The sequence below is a fragment of the Pseudophryne corroboree genome, chromosome 4, assembly GCF_028390025.1.
Source record: "Pseudophryne corroboree isolate aPseCor3 chromosome 4, aPseCor3.hap2, whole genome shotgun sequence".
Taxonomy (NCBI): Eukaryota; Metazoa; Chordata; class Amphibia; order Anura; family Myobatrachidae; genus Pseudophryne; species Pseudophryne corroboree.
The window spans coordinates 611,753,987-611,778,034 of NC_086447.1; the positions used below are offsets into that span (position 1 = coordinate 611,753,987).

Below are 24,048 nucleotides of genomic sequence, written 5' to 3' on the forward strand. Positions count from 1 at the left end.
TTGCACGCCCCCTGCAAGTGCTGGAAGGAGCACCCGCAGTCCAGTTCCTGATAGTCAGATTGAAGATGTCAGTGTTGAAGTACACCAGGATGAGGAGGATATGGGTGTTGCTGGCGCTGGGGAGGAAATTGACCAGGAGGATTCTGATGGTGAGGTGGTTTGTTTAAGTCAGGCACCCGGGGAGACACCTGTTGTCCGTGGGAGGAATAGGGCCGTTGACATGCCTGGTGAAAATACCAAAAAAATCAGCTCTTCGGTGTGGAAGTATTTCACCAGAAATGCGGACAATAGGTGTCAAGCCGTGTGTTCCCTTTGTCAAGCTGTAATAAGTAGGGGTAAGGACGTTAACCACCTCGGAACATCCTCCCTTATACGTCACCTGCAGCGCATTCATAATAAGTCAGTGACAAGTTCAAAAACTTGGGCCGACAGCGGAAGCAGTCCACTGACCAGTAAATCCCTTCCTCTTGTAACCAAGCTCACGCAAACCACCCCACCAACTCCCTCAGTGTCAATTTCCTCCTTCCCCAGGAATGCCAATAGTCCTGCAGGCCATGTCACTGGCAATTCTGACGAGTCCTCTCCTGCCTGGGATTCCTCCGATGCATCCTTGCGTGTAACGCCTACTGCTGCTGGCGCTGCTGTTGTTGCTGCTGGGAGTCGATGGTCATCCCAGAGGGGAAGTCGTAAGCCCACTTGTACTACTTCCAGTAAGCAATTGACTGTCCAACAGTCCTTTGCGAGGAAGATGAAATATCACAGCAGTCATCCTGTTGCAAAGCGGATAACTGAGTCCTTGACAACTATGTTGGTGTTAGACGTGCGTCCGGTATCCGCCGTTAGTTCACAGGGAACTAGACAATTTATTGAGGCAGTGTGCCCCCGTTACCAAATACCATCTAGGTTCCACTTCTGTAGGCAGGCGATACCGAGAATGTACACGGACGTCAGAAAAAGACTCACGAGTGTCCTAAAAAATGCAGTTGTACCCAATGTCCACTTAACCACGGACATGTGGACAAGTGGAGCAGGGCAGGGTCAGGACTATATGACTGTGACAGCCCACTGGGTAGATGTATGGACTCCCGCCGCAAGAACAGCAGCGGCGGCACCAGTAGCAGCATCTCGCAAACGCCAACTCTTTCCTAGGCAGGCTACGCTTTGTATCACCGCTTTCCAGAATACGCACACAGCTGAAAACCTCTTACGGCAACTGAGGAAGATCATCGCAGAATGGCTTACCCCAATTGGACTCTCCTGTGGATTTGTGGCATCGGACAACGCCAGCAATATTGTGTGTGCATTAAATATGGGCAAATTCCAGCACGTCCCATGTTTTGCACATACCTTGAATTTGGTGGTGCAGAATTTTTTAAAAAACGACAGGGGCGTGCAAGAGATGCTGTCGGTGGCCAGAAGAATTGCGGGACACTTTCGGCGTACAGGCACCACGTACAGAAGACTGGAGCACCACCAAAAACTACTGAACCTGCCCTGCCATCATCTGAAGCAAGAAGTGGTAACGAGGTGGAATTCAACCCTCTATATGCTTCAGAGGTTGGAGGAGCAGCAAAAGGCCATTCAAGCCTATACAATTGAGCACGATATAGGAGGTGGAATGCACCTGTCTCAAGTGCAGTGGAGAATGATTTCAACGTTGTGCAAGGTTCTGATGCCCTTTGAACTTGCCACACGTGAAGTCAGTTCAGACACTGCCAGCCTGAGTCAGGTCATTCCCCTCATCAGGCTTTTGCAGAAGAAGCTGGAGACATTGAAGGAGGAGCTAACACGGAGCGATTCCGCTAGGCATGTGGGACTTGTGGATGGAGCCCTTAATTCGCTTAACAAGGATTCACGGGTGGTCAATCTGTTGAAATCAGAGCACTACATTTTGGCCACCGTGCTCGATCCTAGATTTAAAACCTACCTTGGATCTCTCTTTCCGGCAGACACAAGTCTGCTGGGGTTGAAAGACCTGCTGGTGAGAAAATTGTCAAGTCAAGCGGAACGCGACCTGTCAACATCTCCTCCTTCACATTCTCCCGCAACTGGGGGTGCGAGGAAAAGGCTCAGAATTCCGAGCCCACCCGCTGGCGGTGATGCAGGGCAGTCTGGAGCGACTGCTGATGCTGACATCTGGTCCGGACTGAAGGACCTGACAACGATTACGGACATGTCGTCTACTGTCACTGCATATGATTCTCTCAACATTGAAAGAATGGTGGAGGATTATATGAGTGACCGCATCCAAGTAGGCACGTCACACAGTCCGTACTTATACTGGCAGGAAAAAGAGGCAATTTGGAGGCCCTTGCACAAACTGGCTTTATTCTACCTAAGTTGCCCTCCCACAAGTGTGTACTCCGAAAGAGTGTTTAGTGCCGCCGCTCACCTTGTCAGCAATCGGCGTACGAGGTTACATCCAGAAAATGTGGAGAAGATGATGTTCATTAAAATGAATTATAATCAATTCCTCCGCGGAGACATTGACCAGCAGCAATTGCCTCCACAAAGTACACAGGGAGCTGAGATGGTGGATTCCAGTGGGGACGAATTGATAATCTGTGAGGAGGGGGATGTACACGGTGATATATCGGAGGATGATGATGAGGTGGACATCTTGCCTCTGTAGAGCCAGTTTGTGCAAGGAGAGATTAATTGCTTCTTTTTTGGGGGGGGTCCAAACCAACCCGTCATATCAGTCACAGTCGTGTGGCAGACCCTGTCACTGAAATGATGGGTTGGTTAAAGTGTGCATGTCCTGTTTTGTTTATACAACATAAGGGTGGGTGGGAGGGCCCAAGGACAATTCCATCTTGCACCTCTTTTTTCTTTTATTTTTCTTTGCGTCATGTGCTGTTTGGGGAGGGTTTTTTGGAAGGGACATCCTGCGTGACACTGCAGTGCCACTCCTAAATGGGCCCGGTGTTTGTGTCGGCCACTAGGGTCGCTTATCTTACTCACACAGTCAGCTACCTCATTGCGCCTCTTTTTTTCTTTGCGTCATGTGCTGTTTGGGGAGGGTTTTTTGGAAGGGACATCCTGCGTGACACTGCAGTGCCACTCCTAAATGGGCCCGGTGTTTGTGTCGGCCACTACGGTCGCTAATCTTACTCACACAGCTACCTCATTGCGCCTCTTTTTTTCTTTGCGTCATGTGCTGTTTGGGGAGGGTTTTTTGGAAGGGACATCCTGCGTGACACTGCAGTGCCACTCCTAAATGGGCCCGGTGTTTGTGTCGGCCACTAGGGTCGCTTATCTTACTCACACAGTCAGCTACCTCATTGCGCCTCTTTTTTTCTTTGCGTCATGTGCTGTTTGGGGAGTGTTTTTTGGAAGGGCCATCCTGCGTGACACTGCAGTGCCACTCCTAGATGGGCCCGGTGTTTGTGTCGGCCACTAGGGTCGCTAATCTTACTCACACAGCTACCTCATTGCGCCTCTTTTTTTCTTTGCGTCATGTGCTGTTTGGGGAGGGTTTTTTGGAAGGGACATCCTGCGTGACACTGCAGTGCCACTCCTAAATGGGCCCGGTGTTTGTGTCGGCCACTAGGGTCGCTTAGCTTAGTCATCCAGCGACCTCGGTGCAAATTTTAGGACTAAAAATAATATTGTGAGGTGTGAGGTATTCAGAATAGACTGAAAATTAGTGGAAATTATGGTTTTTGAGGTTAATAATAATATGGGATCAAAATGACCCCCAAATTCTATGATTTAAGCTGTTTTTTAGGGTTTTTTGAAAAAAACACCCGAATCCAAAACACACCCGAATCCGACAAAAAAAATTCGGTGAGGTTTTGCCAAAACGCGGTCGAACCCAAAACACGGCCGCGGAACCGAACCCAAAACCAAAACACAAAACCCGAAAAATTTCAGGCGCTCATCTCTAGTTTCATTTAGTACCATGAGGTATAGACGGGTCAACTAGGAGCACTTTAAGAATTTGATAGTGTGGGCTGGCTCCTCCCTCTATGCCCCTCCTACCAGACTCAATCTAGGAAACTGTGCCCGAGGAGACGGACATACTTTGAAAGAAGGATAGATAAGGATAGTGGTGAGATTGCGAACCAGCACACACACAATAAGAGGAAAGCCAAGCTAACCAAACTTGAAACAGGAACCGCAACGGCAGAACCAACATTACTTAACCAAGTAACAGTGCAGGAAGAAAGAAGCATAGGGCAGGCGCCCAGTATCTTCTACGGACTACGAGAAAAGGATTTACCAGTAGGTAATTAAAATCCTATTTTCTCTTACGTCCTAGAGGATACTGGGGTCCATTTAGTACCATGGGGATGTACCAAAGCTTTCAAACTGGGTGGGAGAGTGCTGGGGTTACTGCAGAACTGACTGACCAAACTGAAGGTCCTCAGAGGCCAAAGTATCGAACTTGTAGAACTTCGCAAACGTGTTTGAACCTGACCAAGTAGCTGCTCGCTAGAGCTGTAAAGCCAGGAAACCCCGGTCAGCCGCCCAGGAAGAACCCACTGACCTAGTAGAGTGGGCCTGTACAGATTTTGGACAAAGCAAACCTGCCCTGGAATAAGCATGCTGGATAGTAAGCCTGATCCAGCGTGCAATGGACTGCTTTGAAGCAGGACAACCAATTTTATTAGGATCATAAAGAACAAATAGCAAGTCAGATTTTCAGTGACTAGCTGTTCGCTTTACATACGCCTTCAAAGCCCTTACAACATCCAAAGACATTTAAGTAGCAGAGGTGTTGGTGACAACCGGAAACACAATAGGTTGGTTGATGTGAACTGCGGAAACCACTTTAGGAAAAAATTGCTGACGAATTCTGAGTTCAGCTCTGTCCTCATGGAAAATTAAATAGGGACTTTTGTGAGACAAAGCCCCCAGCTCCGACACACGTCTTGCTGAAGCCAAGGCCAACAGTGTGACGTTTTCCACATAAGATATTTTACGTCCACCTCCTGTAACGGTTAAAACCAGTCCGATTGGAGGAACTGCAGCACCACACTGAGTTCCCACAAAAGGCACAAAAGGAGGTTGGATGTGCAGAACACCTTTCAAGAACGCCTGGACCTCCGGGAGAGAAGCCAATTGTTTCTGAAAGAAAATGGACAAGGCCGAAATCTAGACTTTTATGGAGCTCAGACGCAGGCCCACATCCACGCCTGCCTGCAGAAAAAGCAGGAAACATCACCAGGTGAAATTCCACTGCAGAATAATTTCTGCTCTCACACCGAGACATATTTCTTCCAAATACGATGTTAATGCTTAGACGTTACCCCCTTCTTGGCTTGGATTACAGTTGGTATAACTTTGTGAGGGATCCCTCTCTTAGCTAAAATCATCCATTAAACTTCCATGTTGTCAAACGTAGCCACGGTAAGTCCTGAAAGACGAACAGGCCCTACTGCAGACGATCCTCACGAAGAGGTAGAGTCCACGGATCTTCGAGGAGCATCTCCAGATCGTCCGCGTACCAGGCCCTTCTTGGCCAGTCTGGAGCAATGAATATTGCTTGAACCCTTTCCCTTTTTATTCTCTTTAGAATTCTTGGGATCAGAGGAAGTGGAGGAAACACGTACACCATCTGATAGACCCATGGAGTCGTCAAGGCGTCCATCTCCACTGCCTGTGGGTCTCTTCATCTGGAACAATATCGCTTGAGCTTCTTGTTGAGACGAGAGGCCATCATGTCGATCTGTGGATATCCCCATCGACTTGTCAAGCACCTGAACACTTCCCGGTGAAGGCCCCACTCCCCTGGGTGCAGGTCGTGTGTGCTGAAGAAGTCTGATTCCCAGTTGTCTACTCCCCGAATGAACACCGCTGACAACGCCACAGAGTTTCTTTCTGCCCAGAGGAGAATACTTGACACCTCTGACATTGCTGCTCTGCTTTTCGTTCCGCCCTGTCGGTTTATGTACGTCACTGCCGTTTCATTGTCCGAATGGACCTGAATGGCCCGATATTGAAGATGCGAGGCCTGCAGAAGGGCGATGTATATGGCCCTGAGTTCCAGAATGTTGATTGGAAGGACGACTTCCTGACTTGACCATCTCCCTTGAAACTGCACCCCCTGAGTGACTGCTCCCCAACCTCTGAGGCTTGCGTCTGTGGTTAACAGGATCCAGTTACGAATTCCGAACCTCCAATCCTCGACGAGGTGACAAGTCTGTAGCCTTTTGGCGACAGACGGATCCTCTAGTGCATATGAAGATGGGATCCGGACCAATTGTCCAACAGATCGAGCTGGAAGGGTCGTGTGTGAAACCTTCCGTATTGAATAGCCTTGTAAGAGGCCACCATTTTCCCCAGAATGTGAATGAACAGATGCACCGGCACCCGGGTTGGCTTCAGGACATCCCGAACCATCGACTGGATTACCAATGCCTTCTCCAACGGAAGGAATACTTTCTGCGACTCCGTGTCCAGTATCATTCCCAGGAATGGGAGCCTCATTGTTGGCTCTAGGTGAGACTTTGGAAGGTTCAGAATCCACCCGTGATCCTGGAGGAGTTTGGTTGAGAAACCAATGCTGTCCAGCAACCTTTCCCTGGACGGTGCTTTTATCAGGAGATCGTCCAGGTACGGAATTATGTTCACTCCCCGTTTGCAGAGTAGAAACATCATCTCTGCCATTACCTTGGTGAACGCCCTCGGTGCCGTGGAAAGACCAAATGGCAAGGCCTGGAACTGGTAGTGACGGTCATGCAATGCAAACCATAGATAAGCCTAACGAGGCTGCCAGATCGGAATGTGAAGGTTCGCATCCTTGATATCCAGAGACACCAGGAATTCCCCCTCCTCCAGAACTGAGATTACCGCTCTCAGAGACTCCATCTTGAATTTGAACACTCGTAAGTACGGGTTCAAAGACTGAGGTTCAGAATCAGTCGTACCGAACCGTCCGGTTTCGGTACTACGAACAAGTTGGAGTAGTACCCCTTGTTGAGCAGATGAGGTGGAACTGGAACAATGACCTGAGTCTGTACCAGTTTTTGGATGGCATGCTGTAAAGTAATACTTGCCTCTTGTGAAACTGGCACGCCTGATTTGAAGAATCTGTGAGGTGGGAGCTTTTGGAACGCTAGTATGTAGCCCTGGCAAATAAGATCTATGACCCAAGGGATTCTGGTATGAACATGACCAGATCTGACTGAAGAATTGTAGGCGGGCTCCCACCTGACAGCCTTCCAGGCATTGCGGTCCACCGTCATGCTGAAGTCTTTGAGGAAGCAGAGCCTGAGCTCTGTTCCTGAGCATCTGCAGTTGCTGGTTTGCGTGGTTTACCTCTTGCGCCGCTGGAGGACGTAGAAGCATCTCTGGATTTGCCCTTGAACTTGGCCATCCGAAAGGACTGTAACTCAGAAGCTGAATAAGTCTTCTTGGTAGGGGGGGCTGCGGAAGGAAGATACGTAGACTTACCCGCAGTAGCTTTGGAGATCCATTTGTCTACTTCATCTCCAAACAAGGCCTCTCCTGTGAATGGTAGGCCTTCCACGCCTTTCCTGGAATACGCATCAGCAGTCCACTGGTGTAGCCATAAGCCCCTGCAAGCCTCTCATTTTTATGGCTATAAAGTTCACAGAGTCCTGTATATGCTGCAGGAGTAAAACAACATCCCCTCTAGACAAGGAATCTAACCCCTCAGTTAGGTTACCTGACCTTTTTGCAATGGCTTTTGTGATCCACGCACATACAATAGTGGGTCTTTGGGCCAACCCAGCAGCTGTGTATAATGATTTGAGTGTAGTCTCAATTTTACGATCAGCCGTGTCTTTTAGGGAGGCTGCACCAGGATCAGGCAATACAATTTTTCGTGACAGCCTAGAGACTGATGCATACACTATCAGTGGATTTTCCATTTTTTCTATCCTCCAGAGGAAAGGGAAAAGATGAGAGTAACCTTTCACGGATCTGAACTTTCTTATCAGGATTAACCCACTGTTCTTCAAACAGGGTATTCAATTCCTTTGACACAGGAAAAGTGACTGAGGACTTCTTTTTTACATTAATATAAGATTCCTCACACTTCTCTGACACCTTATCTGGAATATGCAGAACATCTCTGATAGCCTCTATAAGAGCTTGTATTCCCTGTGACAGAGCCCCCTCCAAGTCTACCTCACTCTCCTCCAAGTCTGACCCGTTAGTGACAGATTGCAGGATATGGGCCAAAGATCGCCTTTGCAGACAAATGGAAGGGAATTGAGACGCTTTTTTGGGTACTGAGTTTCTGTTCATAAACTCATCCACAGTCTGCTTTAAGTATTGCGTTTCTTTCTCATTGCGGGACAATTTTGTAGAAAGAGTGGAGATAATTTGTTTAAGAGAATTAACCCACTCCGGTTCAGCACCGCTATTCTGTGAACCCTGAGTACCCAGTAGTAAGCAACCCTGGTGAAGAGGAACACTCCGCTGTACAAGAAATACACTCTTTGCCTGACATAATGTAATGTGACAACACACACACACACGAAAAGGTTAAGCACAAGTAACCCACAAAGAGCCCTTCAGTGAGACAAAGAGTTGTTTGGAGCCAGCCCGCACCGCTAATGCCAAGCTTAGCCGGGTCGCAAACCAAGTGCCCTGATAGAGAACTTAGTACACCAATAGTCGCTCCCCCCCTGCTATGACCCCCTGGTACCGTTGAGGTAATTTAGAGTCACACCGGGGGAGCTGCGCGTACCTGTTAGTCAGCATCTGTGTCCACTGCAGAGGGAAAATGGCGCTGGTGAGCTGCTGGATCCTCTCATAGTGAAGTCCCACCCCTTCAATGGTGCACGGTCTTCCCGCTTTTTTTATACTGGTTGAGGTCATTTGTGTTCTTAAAATGGAGCAGAACCGTTTTAAGGCTGTGCTTGCCAGTTTGGGTATTGTGTACAGTGTACTGAGACGCAGTCGTGTACTGTGTCTGGAGACGCATTCCACCCCGTTTAGAAGCCGTGCGTCTCCGACCTCTCATGCCACTATAATGGCCAGCGCCCCACTAACAGGCTCAGTACTCACCACTCTTCATTCTTCTGGCTCTGTTAGGGGTGGCGGCGTGCTGCGGAAATGTACATTCGCCGCGGTGGGGCTTGCGAATAGTTCCCTCAGGAGCTCAGTGTCCTGTCAGCGAGGAACGGGACCAATAACCCTTCAAGAGGTTGGGCCGTTCCCCCCTCCCCCTAAGTCCCACTAAGCAGGCAGGCTGGTGCCAACCAGCCCTGCATGAAAATAACAAACATAGAAAATAAATGCAGAAAACTCTTCAGGAGCTTCCTTCAGCGTGACCGGCTCCTCCGGCCACATTTTATAAATGGAGTCTGGTAGGAGGGGCATAGAGAGAGGAGCAAGCCCACACTATCAAATTCTTAAAGTGCCCATGGCTGCTAGTGGAGCCATCTATACCCCATGATACTAAATGGACCCCAGTATCCTCTAGGACGTAAGAGAAAAACTATTAACACATTGATTTTTGAAATCTATTTATCTATCTATCTATCTATCTATCTATCTATCTATCTATCTATCTACAGTGCATCCGGAAAGTATTCACAGCGCTTTACCTTTTTTACATTTTTTTTTTAATGTTACAACCTTATTCCAAAATGGAATAAATTCATTTTTTCCCTCAAAATTCTTCACACAATACCCCATAATGACAATGTGAAAAAACAGTTTTTTTGAGAATTTTGCAAATTTATTAAAACTAAAAAACTAAGACATCACATGTACATAAGTATTCACAGCCTTTGCTCAATATTTTTTTGATGCCCCTTTGGCAACAATTACAGCCTCAAGTCTTTTTGAATATGATGCCACAAGCTTGGCACACCTATCTTTGGGCAGTTTTGCCCATTCCTCTTTGCAGCACCTCTCAAGCTCCAACAGTTTGGATGGAAAGCGTCAGTGCACAGCCATTTTCAGATCTCTCCAGGGATGTTCAATCGGATTCAAGTCTGGGCTCTGCCTGGACCACTCAAGGAAATTCACAGAGCTTTCCTAAATCCACTCCTTTGATATATTGCCTGTGTGCTTAGGGTCGTTGTCCTGCTGAAAGAGAAACAGTCACCCCAGTCTGAGGTCAAGAGCACTCTGGAGCAGGTTTTCATCCAGGATGTCTCTGTACATTGCTGCAATAATCTTCCCCTCTATCCTGACTAGTCTCCCAGTTCCTGCTGCTGAAAAACATCTCCGCACCATGCTTCACTGTAGGGATGGTATTGGCCTGGTGACGAGCAGTGCCTGTTTTTTTTGCCCAAACATGACACCTGCCATTCACTCCAAAGAGTTCAATCTTGGGCTCAACAGACCAGAGAAGTTTGTTTATCATGGTCTGAGAGTCCTTTAGGTGCATTTTGACAAAATCCAGGCAGGTTGCCATGTGCTTTTTACTAAAGAGTGGCTTTCGTCTGGCCACTCTAGTAAACAAGCCTGATTGGTGGATTGCTGCAGAGATGGTTGTCTTTCTGGAAGGTTCTCCTCTCTCCACAGAAGAATGCTGTAGCTCTGACAGAGTGATTATTGGGTTCTTGGTCACCTGCCCGACTAGGGTCCTTCTCCCCTGATCGCTCAGTTTAGACGGCCGGCCAGCTCTATGAAGAGTCCTGATGGTACCGAACTTCTTCCATTTACGGATGATGGAGGCCACTGTGCTCATTGGGACCTTCAAAAGCAGCAGATATTTTTCTGTACCCTTCCCCAGATTTGTGCCTTGAGACAATCCTGTCTCGGAGGTCTACAGACAATTATTTTTACTTCATGCTTGGTTTGTGCTCAGACATGCACTGTCAAGTATGGGACCTTATATAGACAGGTGTGTGCCTTTCCAAATCATGTCCAATCAACTGAATTTACCACAGGTGGACTTCAATTAAGCTGTAGGAACATCTCAGGGATGATCAGTGGAAACAGGATGCACCTGAGCTCAATTTTGAGCTTCATGGCAAAGGCTGTAAATACTTATGTACATGTGATTTCTTCGTTTTTTTTTATTTTTAATAAATTTGCAAAAATCTCAAAAAAAAATAAGAATTTACTTACCGATAATTCTATTTCTCATAGTCCGTAGTGGATGCTGGGGACTCCGAAAGGACCATGGGGAAGAGCGGCTCCGCAGGAGACTGGGCACAACAGTAAAAGCTTTAAGACTACCTGGTGTGCACTGGCCCCTCCCCCTATGACCCTCCTCCAAGCCTCAGTTAGGATACTGTGCCCGGACGAGTGTACACAATAAGGAAGGATTTTGAATCCCGGGTAAGACTCATACCAGCCACACCAAATCACACCGTACAACTTGTGATCTGAACCCAGTTAACAGCATGATAACAGAGGAGCCTCTGAAAAGATGGCTCACAACAATAATAACCCGATTTTTTGTAACAATAACTATGTACAAGTATTGCAGACAATCCGCACTTGGGATGGGCGCCCAGCATCCACTACGGACTATGAGAAATAGAATTATCGGTAAGTAAATTCTTATTTTCTCTGACGTCCTAGTGGATGCTGGGGACTCCGAAAGGACCATGGGGATTATACCAAAGCTCCCAAACGGGCGGGAGAGTGCGGATGACTCTGCAGCACCGAATGAGAGAACTCCAGGTCCTCCTCAGCCAGGGTATCAAATTTGTAGAATTTAGCAAACGTGTTTGCCCCTGACCAAGTAGCTGCTCGGCAAAGTTGTAAAGCCGAGACCCCTCGGGCAGCCGCCCAAGATGAGCCCACTTTCCGTGTGGAATGGGCTTTTACAGATTTTGGCTGTGGCAGGCCTGCCACAGAATGTGCAAGCTGAATTGTACTACAAATCCAACGAGCAATAGTCTGCTTAGAAGCAGGAGCACCCAGCTTGTTGAGTGCATACAGGATAAACAGCGAGTCAGATTTTCTGACTCCAGCCGTCCTGGAAACATATATTTTCAGGGCCCTGACTACGTCCAGCAACTTGGAATCCTCCAAGTCCCTAGTAGCCGCAGGCACCACAATAGGCTGGTTTAAGTGAAATGCTGAAACCACCTTAGGGAGAAATTGAGGACGAGTCCTCAATTCTGCCCTGTCCGTATGAAAAATTAGGTAAGGGCTTTTGTAGGATAAAGCCGCCAATTCTGAGACACGCCTGGCTGAGGCCAGGGCTAACAGCATTACCACTTTCCATGTGAGATATTTTAAGTCCACAGTGGTGAGTGGTTCAAACCAATGTGATTTTAGGAACCCCAAAACTACATTGAGATCCCAAGGTGCCACTGGAGGCACAAAAGGAGGCTGTATATGCAGTACCCCCTTGACAAACGTCTGGACTTCAGGAACTGAAGCTAGTTCTTTTTGGAAGAATATTGACAGGGCCGAAATTTGAACCTTAATGGACCCTAATTTTAGGCCCATAGACAGTCCTGTTTGCAGGAAATGCAGGAAACGACCCAGTTGAAATTCCTCTGTAGGGGCCTTCCTGGCCTCACACCACGCAACATATTTACGCCAAATACGGTGATAATGTTGCACAGTTACATCCTTCCTGGCTTTGATCAGGGTAGGGATGACTTCATCCGGAATGCCTTTTTCCTTCAGGATCCGGCGTTCAACCGCCATGCCGTCAAACGCAGCAGCGGTAAGTCTTGGAACAGACATGGTCCCTGCTGGAGCAGGTCCTTTCTTAGAGGTAGAGGCCACGGGTCTTCCGTGAGCATCTCTTGAAGTTCCGGGTACCAAGTCCTTCTTGGCCAATCCGGAGCCACGAGTATAGTCCTTACTCCTCTCCTTCTTATGATTCTCAGTACCTTGGGTATGAGAGGCAGAGGAGGGAACACATACAATGACTGGTACACCCACGGTGTTACCAGAGCATCCACAGCTATTGCCTGAGGGTCCCTTGACCTGGCGCAATATCTGTCCAGTTTTTTGTTGAGGCGGGACGCCATCATGTCCACCTTTGGTTTTTCCCAACGGTTCACAATCATGTGGAAGACTTCTGGGTGAAGTCCCCACTCCCCCGGGTGGAGATCGTGTCTGCTGAGGAAGTCTGCTTCCCAGTTGTCCACTCCCGGAATGAACACTGCTGACAGTGCTATCACATGATTTTCCGCCCAGCGAAGAATCCTTGCAACTTCCGTCATTGCCCTCCTGCTTCTTGTGCCGCCCTGTCTGTTTACGTGGGCGACTGCCGTGATGTTGTCCGACTGGATCAGCACCGGCTGACCCTGAAGCAGAGGCCTTGCCTGACTTAGGGCATTGTAAATGGCCCTTAGTTCCAGGATATTTATGTGAAGTGACGTTTCCATGCTTGACCACAAGCCCTGGAAATTTCTTCCCTGTGTGACTGCTCCCCAGCCTCTCAGGCTGGCATCCGTGGTCACCAGGACCCAGTCCTGAATGCCGAATCTGCGGCCCTCTAGAAGATGAGCACTCTGCAACCACCACAGGAGAGACACCCTTATCCTTGGAGACAGGGTTATCCGCTGATGCATTTGAAGATGCGATCCGGACCATTTGTCCAGCAGATCCCACTGAAAAGTTCTTGCGTGGAATCTGCCGAATGGAATCGCTTCGTAAGAAGCCACCATTTTTCCCAGGACCCTTGTGCATTGATGCACTGACACTTGGCCTGGTTTTAGGAGGTTCCTGACTAGGTCGGATAACTCCCTGGCTTTCTCCTCCGGGAGAAACACCTTTTTCTGTACTGTGTCTAGAATCATCCCTAGGAACAGCAGACGTGTCGTCGGAATCAGCTGCGATTTTGGAATATTTAGAATCCATCCGTGCTGTCGTAGTACTACTTGAGATAGTGCTACTCCGACCTCTAACTGTTCTCTGGACCTTGCCCTTATCAGGAGATCATCCAAGTAAGGGATAATTAAGACGCCTTTTCTTCGAAGAAGAATCATCATCATTTCGGCCATTACCTTGGTAAAGACCCGGGGTGCCGTGGACAATCCAAACGGCAGCGTCTGAAACTGATAGTGACAGTTCTGTACCACAAACCTGAGGTACCCTTGGTGAGAAGGGCAAATTGGGACATGGAGGTAAGCATCCTTGATGTCCAGAGACACCATATAGTCCCCTTCTTCCAGGTTCGCTATCACTGCTCTGAGTGATTCCATCTTGAATTTGAACCTTTGTATGTAAGTGTTCAAGGATTTCAGATTTAAAATAGGTCTCACCGAGCCGTCCGGCTTCGGTACCACAAACAGCGTGGAATAATACCCCTTTCCCTGTTGTAGGAGGGGTACCTTGATTATCACCTGCTGGGAATACAGCTTGTGAATGGCTTCCAATACCGCCTCCCTGTCGGGGGGAGACGTTGGTAAAGCAGACTTCAGGAACCGGCGAGGGGGAGACGTCTCGAATTCCAATTTGTACCCCTGAGATACTACCTGCAGGATCCAGGGGTCCACTTGCGAGTTAGCCCACTGCGCGCTGAAATTCTTGAGACGGGCCCCCACCGTGCCTGAGTCCGCTTGTAAGGCCCCAGCGTCATGCTGAGGACTTGGCAGAAGCGGGGGAGGGCTTCTGTTCCTGGGAAGAGGCTGTCTGCTGCAGTCTTTTTCCCCTTCCTCTGCCCCGGGGCAGATACGAGTGGCCTTTTGCCCGCTTGCCCTTATGGGGACGAAAGGACTGAGCCTGAAAAGACGGTGTCTTTTTCTGCTGAGAGGTGACCTGGGGTAAAAAGGTGGATTTCCCAGCCGTTGCCGTGGCCACCAGGTCCGATAGACCGACCCCAAATAACTCCTCCCCTTTATACGGCAATACTTCCATATGCCGTTTGGAATCCGCATCACCTGACCACTGTCGCGTCCATAACCCTCTTCTGGCAGAAATGGACAGCGCACTTACTCTTGATGCCAGAGTGCAAATATCCCTCTGTGCTTCTCTCATATATAGAAATGCATCCTTTAAATGCTCTATAGTCAATAATATATTGTCCCTGTCCAGGGTATCAATATTTTCAGTCAGGGAATCCGACCAAGCCACCCCAGCACTGCACATCCAGGCTGAGGCGATTGCTGGTCGCAGTATAATACCAGTATGTGTGTATATACTTTTTAGGATATTTTTCCAGCTTCCTATCAGCTGGTTCCTTGAGGGCGGCCGTATCAGGAGACGGTAACGCCACTTGTTTTGATAAGCGTGTGAGCGCCTTATCCACCCTAGGGTGTGTTTCCCAACGCGCCCTAACCTCTGGCGGGAAAGGGTATAATGCCAATAATTTTTTAGAAATTAGCAGTTTTTTATCGGGGGAAACCCACGCTTCATCACACACCTCATTTAATTCATCTGATTCAGGAAAAACTACGGGTAGTTTTTTTCACACCCCACATAATACCCTTTTTTGTGGTACTTGTAGTATCAGAAATGTTCAAAACCTCCTTCATTGCCGTGATCATGTAACGTGTGGCCCTACTGGAAAATACGTTTGTTTCCTCACCGTCGACACTGGAGTCAGTGTCCGTGTCTGGGTCTGTCTTTTGTAAAGTGCTGACACTATCATGTAATTCCTTCCATAAGACCATCCAGTCAGGTGTCGACTCCCTAGGGGGTGACATCACTAATACAGGCAATTGCTCCGCCTCCATACCATTTTCCTCCTCATACATGTCGACACAACGTACCGACACACAGCACACACACAGGGAATGCTCTGATAGAGGACAGGACCCCACTAGCCCTTTGGGGAGACAGAGGGAGAGTTTGCCAGCACACACCAGAGCGCTATATATATACAGGGATAACCTTATATAAGTGTTTTTCCCTTATATAGCTGCTGTATAGATTCATCTGCCAATTTAGTGCCCCCCTCTCTTGTTTTACCCTGTTTCTGTAGTGCAGGACTGCAGGGGAGAGTCAGGGAGCTTCCCTCCAACGGAGCTGTGAGGAAAAATGGCGCCAGTGTGCTGAGGAGATAGGCTCCGCCCCCTTCTCGGCGGCCGTTCTCCCGCTTTTTTATGGAAAAACAGGCATGAGTTAAATGCATCCATATAGCTATATGTGATGCATTTTTTGCCCCCTAAGGTGTTTATATTGCGTCTCAGGGCGCCCCCACCCAGCGCCCTGCACCCTCAGTGACCGGAGTGTGAAGTGTGCTGAGAGCAATGGCGCACAGCTGCGGTGCTGTGCGCTACCTTATTGAAGACAGGACGTCTTCTGCCGCCGATTTTTCCGGACCTCTTCTGCTCTTCTGGCTCTGTAAGGGGGACGGCGGCGCGGCTCTGGGACCCATCCATGGCTGGGCCTGTGATCGTCCCTCTGGAGCTAATGTCCAGTAGCCTAAGAAGCCCAATCCACTCTGCACGCAGGTGAGTTCGCTTCTTCTCCCCTTAGTCCCTCGATGCAGTGAGCCTGTTGCCAGCAGGTTTCACTGAAAATAAAAAACCTAAAACTAAACTTTTTTCTAAGCAGCTCAGGAGAGCCACCTAGACTGCACCCTTCTCGTTCGGGCACAAAAATCTGAGGCTTGGAGGAGGGTCATAGGGGGAGGGGCCAGTGCACACCAGGTAGTCTTAAAGCTTTTACTTTTGTGCCCAGTCTCCTGCGGAGCCGCTATTCCCCATGGTCCTTTCTGAGTCCCCAGCATCCACTAGGACGTCAGAGAAAAAACTTTTTTCACGTTGTTATTATGGGGTATTGTGTGTAGCATTTTGAGGGAAAAAATTAATTTATTCCAGTCTGGAATAAGGTTGTAACATAACAAAATGTGGAAAAAGTGAAGCTCTGTGAATACTTTCCGGATGCACTGTATATATACAGCATATATACATAATCTTTGTAACAGTTCTGCATCAAGTTGAAAATTTCTATGGCTTGAGGTCTCTTAACAAAGAAAGCTTTTTCTTACTTTGTGAAAGTGCACTTCTTCAAGCTGCTTGTATAGAAGTACAACTGAAAACGCCAACAAGTCATTGGCAATTTGTTTGGGAAATTCATTCAGCTGTATTTCACCATGGCTAAGGTGGTCTCTCACTCGTGGACCCTCTTGGTGGTTTAAAAAATCCCACAGAAACTCCTGTCAGGATGCAAAAATGATATTACAAACATTACATATTTGGTCAGCACAGAATTCATATCTGCTGTATGCGTGTGTGTTCAAATAAACCTCCCTCATTAACATTTTATAAATGTATTGTATCACATATATTCTAGACTACACTAATTAAGAATTAATATTGGTATAAATAATTGAATTATGCTGACAATAATTGGTAGATAATTTCAACAATGGATTGAGGTACATAGGGGCATATTTTACAACAAATATTTGCGGGGTACCCTGAAATATTAAGTACCACCCAGAGATATATGTAGTAGTATCGCCGCAGATATTCACATTTTCTACTGCAAAAGCAGCCCCTCTAGGTTTCTATAGGTGCTGCAACTCTGCTTAGTACATACTATCATCAGAACACCCTTCAACGAACTTTGCTTATGAGTGAACATCCACACCCCTTTAATGCTAGTAGAGAGGTGACTGAGTTGCATATGTTGTGCAGTGCAAATAAATAAAGGCTAGTTGCGTCCAGAAAACAAGATTGCATTCTAGACAGGCACCAATGTATCTAGAAATATGCTTTCCCACCAACCTACAACACAGAGAAGCAAAATGGGTCCCATTAAAGATCGCTATCTCTGAGCTTATGGACAATTAAAGTCACACGTGCATAAGTAACCACAATTATTTTACTTTTTCAGTAATTGTCCAAGAGGTAAAGCCTCAAAATGACCGATTGAGGACACATAAGGGTAGCAGGGTTAGAAATGTTCTGCTGCAATTATATAAGTAAACAGTACTTAAAATAGACGCAAATATATTCCAATAGAAATCCATTGATTCCTACTGGAGAATGTCAGACCAAGCGGTTTTCTCTAGCGATTTGCAGTCAATAAGAATAAGTAATTTAGACTAGTGAATAAAACATTACTGGAAAAAGCACCACTATTTTAATCAATGGAATTTGATAATTAGCTTTTCTAGACATCTATCTATTTTTATGGGGTTTTTTTTAATCTTTTCAAGTCAAACCATGAAAGACAATCCATATTTTAAAGCAATATTTTTAAAAAGCAGAAAATAATCTTTCATACGCAGTATCGTTTAGGAAAAGAAGTTCAGTAATTGTGACGGTGGAAAGTCCCATCTGAAGAAGATGTTACTGGGACACTACCCAAAAGCCTGTAGGCCAGTTTTTCTAGTCATATGCATCATGTGCCTGCGAACCCCTTCTGCACACATTTCCTGTTCTGGATATATAATTACCATAGCTGGTTCTCCCAGTGTGCTTGGCAATTGGTTATCAGATGCATTGTTTAACTGCTTTGCCAAAACCTAAGGAACAAAGTAATGGTCTTAATCAAATAAAGTAAATATAAGAAATAAGACTCAAGTATTATAACATATCTAAGAAATAGTAACACACAATTTTTAGAGGCACACTGGTATAATACATGTTAAATAATGTACAAATGTTTATTACTTGATAAGTAAATATGCGAAACGGGGATAATCCTCAGCTTGCCGAAGAAGGAACTGTCACTATGGGGATATTCTGACATTCCCCCCCCCCCCCCCAAAAAAAAAGCAAGTAACTTTACACATTGGTAAAACCTACTCTCCAGGAGAGAGGGTCTGGGGCATGGATAGCAGATCACAGAGCAATTGTGCATGCTCCCAAAGTGACAAAAAATGGGAGGCGTGGCTCACGATCGCTGGGTCCACACTAATTATGCAATGCTCACTTAAGAAGCTACATCATGTTAAACAGCCCTTCTACTCACGCCTAGTTGTGAGCGAGTTTACTAACGCTGAGCGCCTTTATGTACATTTCCCCCCCAAAATGCATCTTATTTGCATTGCTATGCACACAATCTATCTGCAAATGAAATGCTATATTACAGTGATTTCCTGGAAAACGCTGTAACGTAGCATTTAATACGCAGATAGAGCTGCCGTCACACACAGAATATAGCCATGCCGCATATAATTTTAATCAGCAAAGTCTGCTTGTGCATCTTATTCGCATAGTGATGGGAATAAGACGCATTTTCTGTAAAAAAAACAAAAAAAACAACTGACGCTAGCAGAGTTGCTTGGCACCTACCGGCTCACTCATGCCAGGAATTTTGCGGTGCATGCCGTATTGAGGCTAGATGTATGAGGAATAACATGTCAAAGTTGTGAATTTTTTTTCCCCATAGAAAAAGCACAGAGTGGGGGCGCACATTTTTGCTTTGCTCAATGTCGAGCAACAGTTGACTAGTATTAAATATTTTGCTCTACTTGATTTATACAAAAAACAAAAACCCACAGTCGTTTTTGCATAATTTTGTGCGTTCCCACTGTGTACTCATACTAACAGCTTAATTAATGCAGAAGGCTAATTAGAACTGTATGCTCGGAGGCCAATGTACCAAACTCTGAAAAGGCCCCATACGTTTACTTCCATTAGCACACGCAGGGTGGGGGGGGTGGGGGGGGTTCCGAGTACCTAGAACCCCCCCCCCCCCTGCCATCCAATCCATCGCCCCAGCTGACCGATATTTTTCTTTTTTTTTGTTTTAACCTGAGACGGAGAAGCTGGTCAATGATACATCAGCTGCCTCATATTCACAGAGGCACAGGCAGCGGGCTGACTCTTCTGTAGGTGGAGCTGGAGAGCACAGCTCCTCAGGAGCAGCAGTTTCCATGGTACTAGTGCTAGCCAGGAGAAGCACTCTCTTCCTCCGTCCCGGCCATAATCACAGGTAATACAGCACAGATTAAGCTGCAGTGTATGTGTGGGTGTGTATGTGTGTGTGTGTAGGGGGCGGCATCTGTAATAGATGCTGACTGCAGCCTCCTGTATTTATGTGCATACATATTTTGAAGTGATATAGGGGAGAGGGGAAAGGAAAGTGTGTTTGTGTTATTAAGTGAAGTGTGTGTGTTTGTAATAAGTGAAAGAGGTGTGTGTGTGTGTGTGTGTGTGTGTGTGTGTGTGTGTGTGTGTGTATATATATATATATAGTTACGAATAAAGTGGCACTCTCAGGTCTTCATTCATAGAAAACAGGACATCACCCCGTCAAGCAACGTTTCGGTTTTATTCAAAAAACCGTCTTCAGGCTTACATAACAAGACACAAAAGAATTATCTTACCTATATAGCAGCATATCACCATGTGCAAATCGTGCCGGGTGTGCGCCGCGTCCATTTCCGTCAATGCGTCAATTTCCGCTGACATCACCCGGAACGCAAACTCAAGTGTGTGTATTAACCCTTCACCGAAACATCAGTTTCTAAGGACAAAGTTATGGATCAATATATCTCAAATAGATGAACAAAGCAATGCAGATCAACTGACTAATAATGACTGTATGCACATTCTGACATAATCAAATACATAAGCAACAGATGAAAGCCTAATTAATTACAACAATACTTTAAAATAAAAAACTAGAGAAAGATAGTGTTTCATTTAATTATGTGGGGCTATGGTATTTAAAAAATAAATCCACCTGGTTTCACAACGCAACAGCGCTTTGTTACGATCACCCCCCCTGCGTCCCTCAGGGATGTGGTCAATCATTTTATACCTTAAGCTGGACAAATTATGACCCTTAGCTTTAAAGTGCTTAGCGACAGGTTGTTCTGAAGTCCTGCCGTCTAGGGCTAATTTGATGGCACTCCTATGTTGTGCCATCCTCTCTTTAAAGGTACAAGAGGTTTTGCCTACATATAAAAGCCCACATGGGCACTTTATGTAGTACACTACAAAACGAGTGGTACAAGTCAAACAATGTGTTATTTTAATTGCTTTACCCGAATGCGGGTGATAACACGTATCACCCGTTTCCAGATAAATACATGTTGTGCAGCCCAGGCATCTATAATTGCCAGGCTTTTTGCTCAAAAAATTGCAGGATTGCGGGGATGAAAAATCTGAAATATCCGAGTGAACAAGCATGTCACGCAAATTCCTGCCTCTCCGATAACAGGGTAACAACTTAGTTCTAGACAGTGGCGTCACAAGGGGGGTGCGGGGGGTGCGGCCCGCTCCCGGGTGTCACCCGCCGAGGGGTGACACCAAAATGCCGGCTCCTGCAGAGTGACAGAAGCCGAGTGCTGCACTGTTAAATTATGTGCAGCACTCGGCTCCAGTCACTGTGTAGGAGCCAGCACTGCAGGGACAGCACCTCCCGGGAGTCAGCCCTCACCTCCCACACCCCCCAGTGATAAAAAAAACGGGTGTCGGGACGCGAAGCCCCGCCCCTCCGTAAAGCCCCGCCCCCTTTGCGTGCCTGCAATTGTCTAAAAAAGGGTCCGCACGTGAAGCCCCGCCCCTCTATTAAAGCAACGCCCATTCCAGTGAAGCCCCACCCCCTTTATCCACGCTGCCGCACCGGGTGTCACAGAGGTGAGTGACGCCTCTGGTTCTAGATAGAGCTTTTAGATCGGGGTCAGCTTGCAATACCGGCCAGATCCTTTTCGCCTTAGAGGTCAGATTTTTACTCGCAGTGGTAAATTTGCTTACAAACACCACTGCTTCTTGATCACCCCTACTCTTACATGATACCTTGCACTTAGGAGTAGCTAATGCCCTCACTTTGGCTTGTTGTAACAGCTTATTAGGATAGCCCCATTCTAAGAATCTCTGGATCATCAAGTCCATTTGATTCAATTTATCTTGCTCGTTGCTACAGATGCGCTGCACTCTAAGCAATTGCGAGTAAGGGAGTCCCCTTTTTAGAGGTTCAGGGTGAAAACTGGAAGCTAGTAAATAATTGTTACAATCTGTTGGTTTTCTGTAAATAGAGGTGATGAAGCCAGTGGCAGATCTATTAATACTGACGTCAAGGAAATGGATATTGTCTTTCTGAATGTTAAATGTAAATTTAATATTAGGGTCACTCATATTGATCTCTGTCATCATTTGAACAAAAGACTCCCGAGTGTCAGTCCATAGGAGAAACACGTCGTCTATGTACCTAAGAAAAAATGGAATATGTCTCTTGTATTCCTCTTTGGCAAAAAAAAGATGTTTTTCAAGGTCAAACATAAATGCGTTGGCATACGCTGGGGCCACAGGGGACCCCATCGCACAGCCAAGCACTTGCAGGTAATAACGCTTATTAAATAAAAAATAATTGCGTGTAAGAACCAGATTGAGAAGGTCAATGAAAACATTCACATCAAGTCCATGATATAATTGCTGATTATCCTCAATCAATTTTCTGACCGCAGGAACACCCCTACCATGTGGTATATTAGTGTACAGACTGACGATGTCAGCTGTACACAACCAACATTCTCCTGATGGTACACTCACATTATTCAATTTCTCTAAGAATGCAAAAGTATCTTTCAATTACCGGTATGTACTCTGATTTTGAATAACAGGTTGTAAATAATGATCTAAATATCTAGATACTTGATAAAATAGCGAATCGCGGGCAGCAATGATCGGGCGACCAGGTGGATGGGTCGCACTTTTATGAAGTTTTGGGATCAGATAAAAAACAGGGATGGCTGGTGTTTTATTAAGTAAGGCTGCTACTGTATCAGAGTCAATCAGACCATCTCTGGCCGCACCCTGTAATACATGACTTAACTCACAAATATATTCATCAGTGGGATCACGTGGCAACTTAATCTAAACATTAATATCAGATAATTGACGATCAGCTTCGCTGATATAATCCTTCAAATCTTGGATCACAATACAGCCCCCCTTGTCGGCGGGGCGGATTGTGATATCTTTGCGACTCGAAAGATTAGTCAAAGCTTTACGTTCAGCATAAGTTAAGTTACCCTTGATTTTAACAGGATTAGAGGTCAATTTATCAATTTCATTATGCATGGTTCTAGTGTATGAACGAATGGCTGCATTAGAAGACATAGGATCAAATTGCGATTTCAAACGAATAGGGCAATCACTAATTATTAGTGATTGCCCTATTCGTTTGAAATCGCAATTTGATCCTATGTCTTCTAATGCAGCCATTCGTTCATACACTAGAACCATGCATAATGAAATTGATAAATTGACCTCTAATCCTGTTAAAATCAAGGGTAACTTAACTTATGCTGAACGTAAAGCTTTGACTAATCTTTCGAGTCGCAAAGATATCACAATCCGCCCCGCCGACAAGGGGGGCGGTATTGTGATCCAAGATTTGAAGGATTATATCAGCGAAGCTGATCGTCAATTATCTGATATTAATGTTTAGATTAAGTTGCCACGTGATCCCACTGATGAATATATTTGTGAGTTAAGTCATGTATTACAGGGTGCGGCCAGAGATGGTCTGATTGACTCTGATACAGTAGCAGCCTTACTTAATAAAACACCAGCCATCCCTGTTTTTTTATCTGATCCCAAAACTTCATAAAAGTGCGACCCATCCACCTGGTCGCCCGATCATTGCTGCCCGCGATTCGCTATTTTATCAAGTATCTAGATATTTAGATCATTATTTACAACCTGTTATTCAAAATCAGAGTACATACTTGAAAGATACTTTTGCATTCTTAGAGAAATTGAATAATGTGAGTGTACCATCAGGGGAATGTTGGTTGTGTACAGCTGACATCGTCAGTCTGTACACTAATATACCACATGGTAGGGGTGTTCCTGCGGTCAGAAAATGGATTGAGGATAATCAGCAATTATATCATGGACCAGATGTGAATGTTTTCATTGACCTTCTCAATCTGGTTCTTACACGCAATTATTTTTTATTTAATAAGCGTTATTACCTGCAAGTGCTTGGCTGTGCGATGGGGTCCCCTGTGGCCCCAGCGTATGCCAACGCATTTATGTTTGACCTTGAAAAACATCTTTTTTTTTGCCAAAGAGGAATACAAGAGACATATTCCATTTTTTCTTAGGTACATAGACGACGTGTTTCTCCTATGGACTGACACTCGGGAGTCTTTTGTTCAAATGATGACAGAGATCAATATGAGTGACCCTAATATTAAATTTACATTTAACATTCAGAAAGACAATATCCATTTCCTTGACGTCAGTATTAATAGATCTGCCACTGGCTTCATCACCTCTATTTACAGAAAACCAACAGATTGTAACAATTATTTACTAGCTTCCAGTTTTCACCCTGAAC

General features: G+C 46.1%; 1 protein-coding gene across 3 annotated transcripts in view; it reads right to left on the minus strand.

Moving 5' to 3' along the window:
* ERMARD (ER membrane associated RNA degradation) overlaps positions 1-24,048 on the minus strand; it is a 433,930-nt gene that overhangs the window by 93,768 nt on the left and 316,114 nt on the right. For all 3 annotated transcript variants that reach the window (XR_010176102.1, XM_063917638.1, XM_063917637.1), the window contains 2 exons: positions 18,203-18,271; positions 16,787-16,954 (listed from right to left, as the gene is read on the minus strand). Coding sequence is in view for 2 of the 3 variants with exons in the window: in XM_063917638.1 (XP_063773708.1) it covers positions 16,787-16,954; positions 18,203-18,271 (237 nt within the window). In the remaining variant the exon portion in view is untranslated. The remainder of the gene's footprint in view (positions 1-16,786; positions 16,955-18,202; positions 18,272-24,048) is intronic.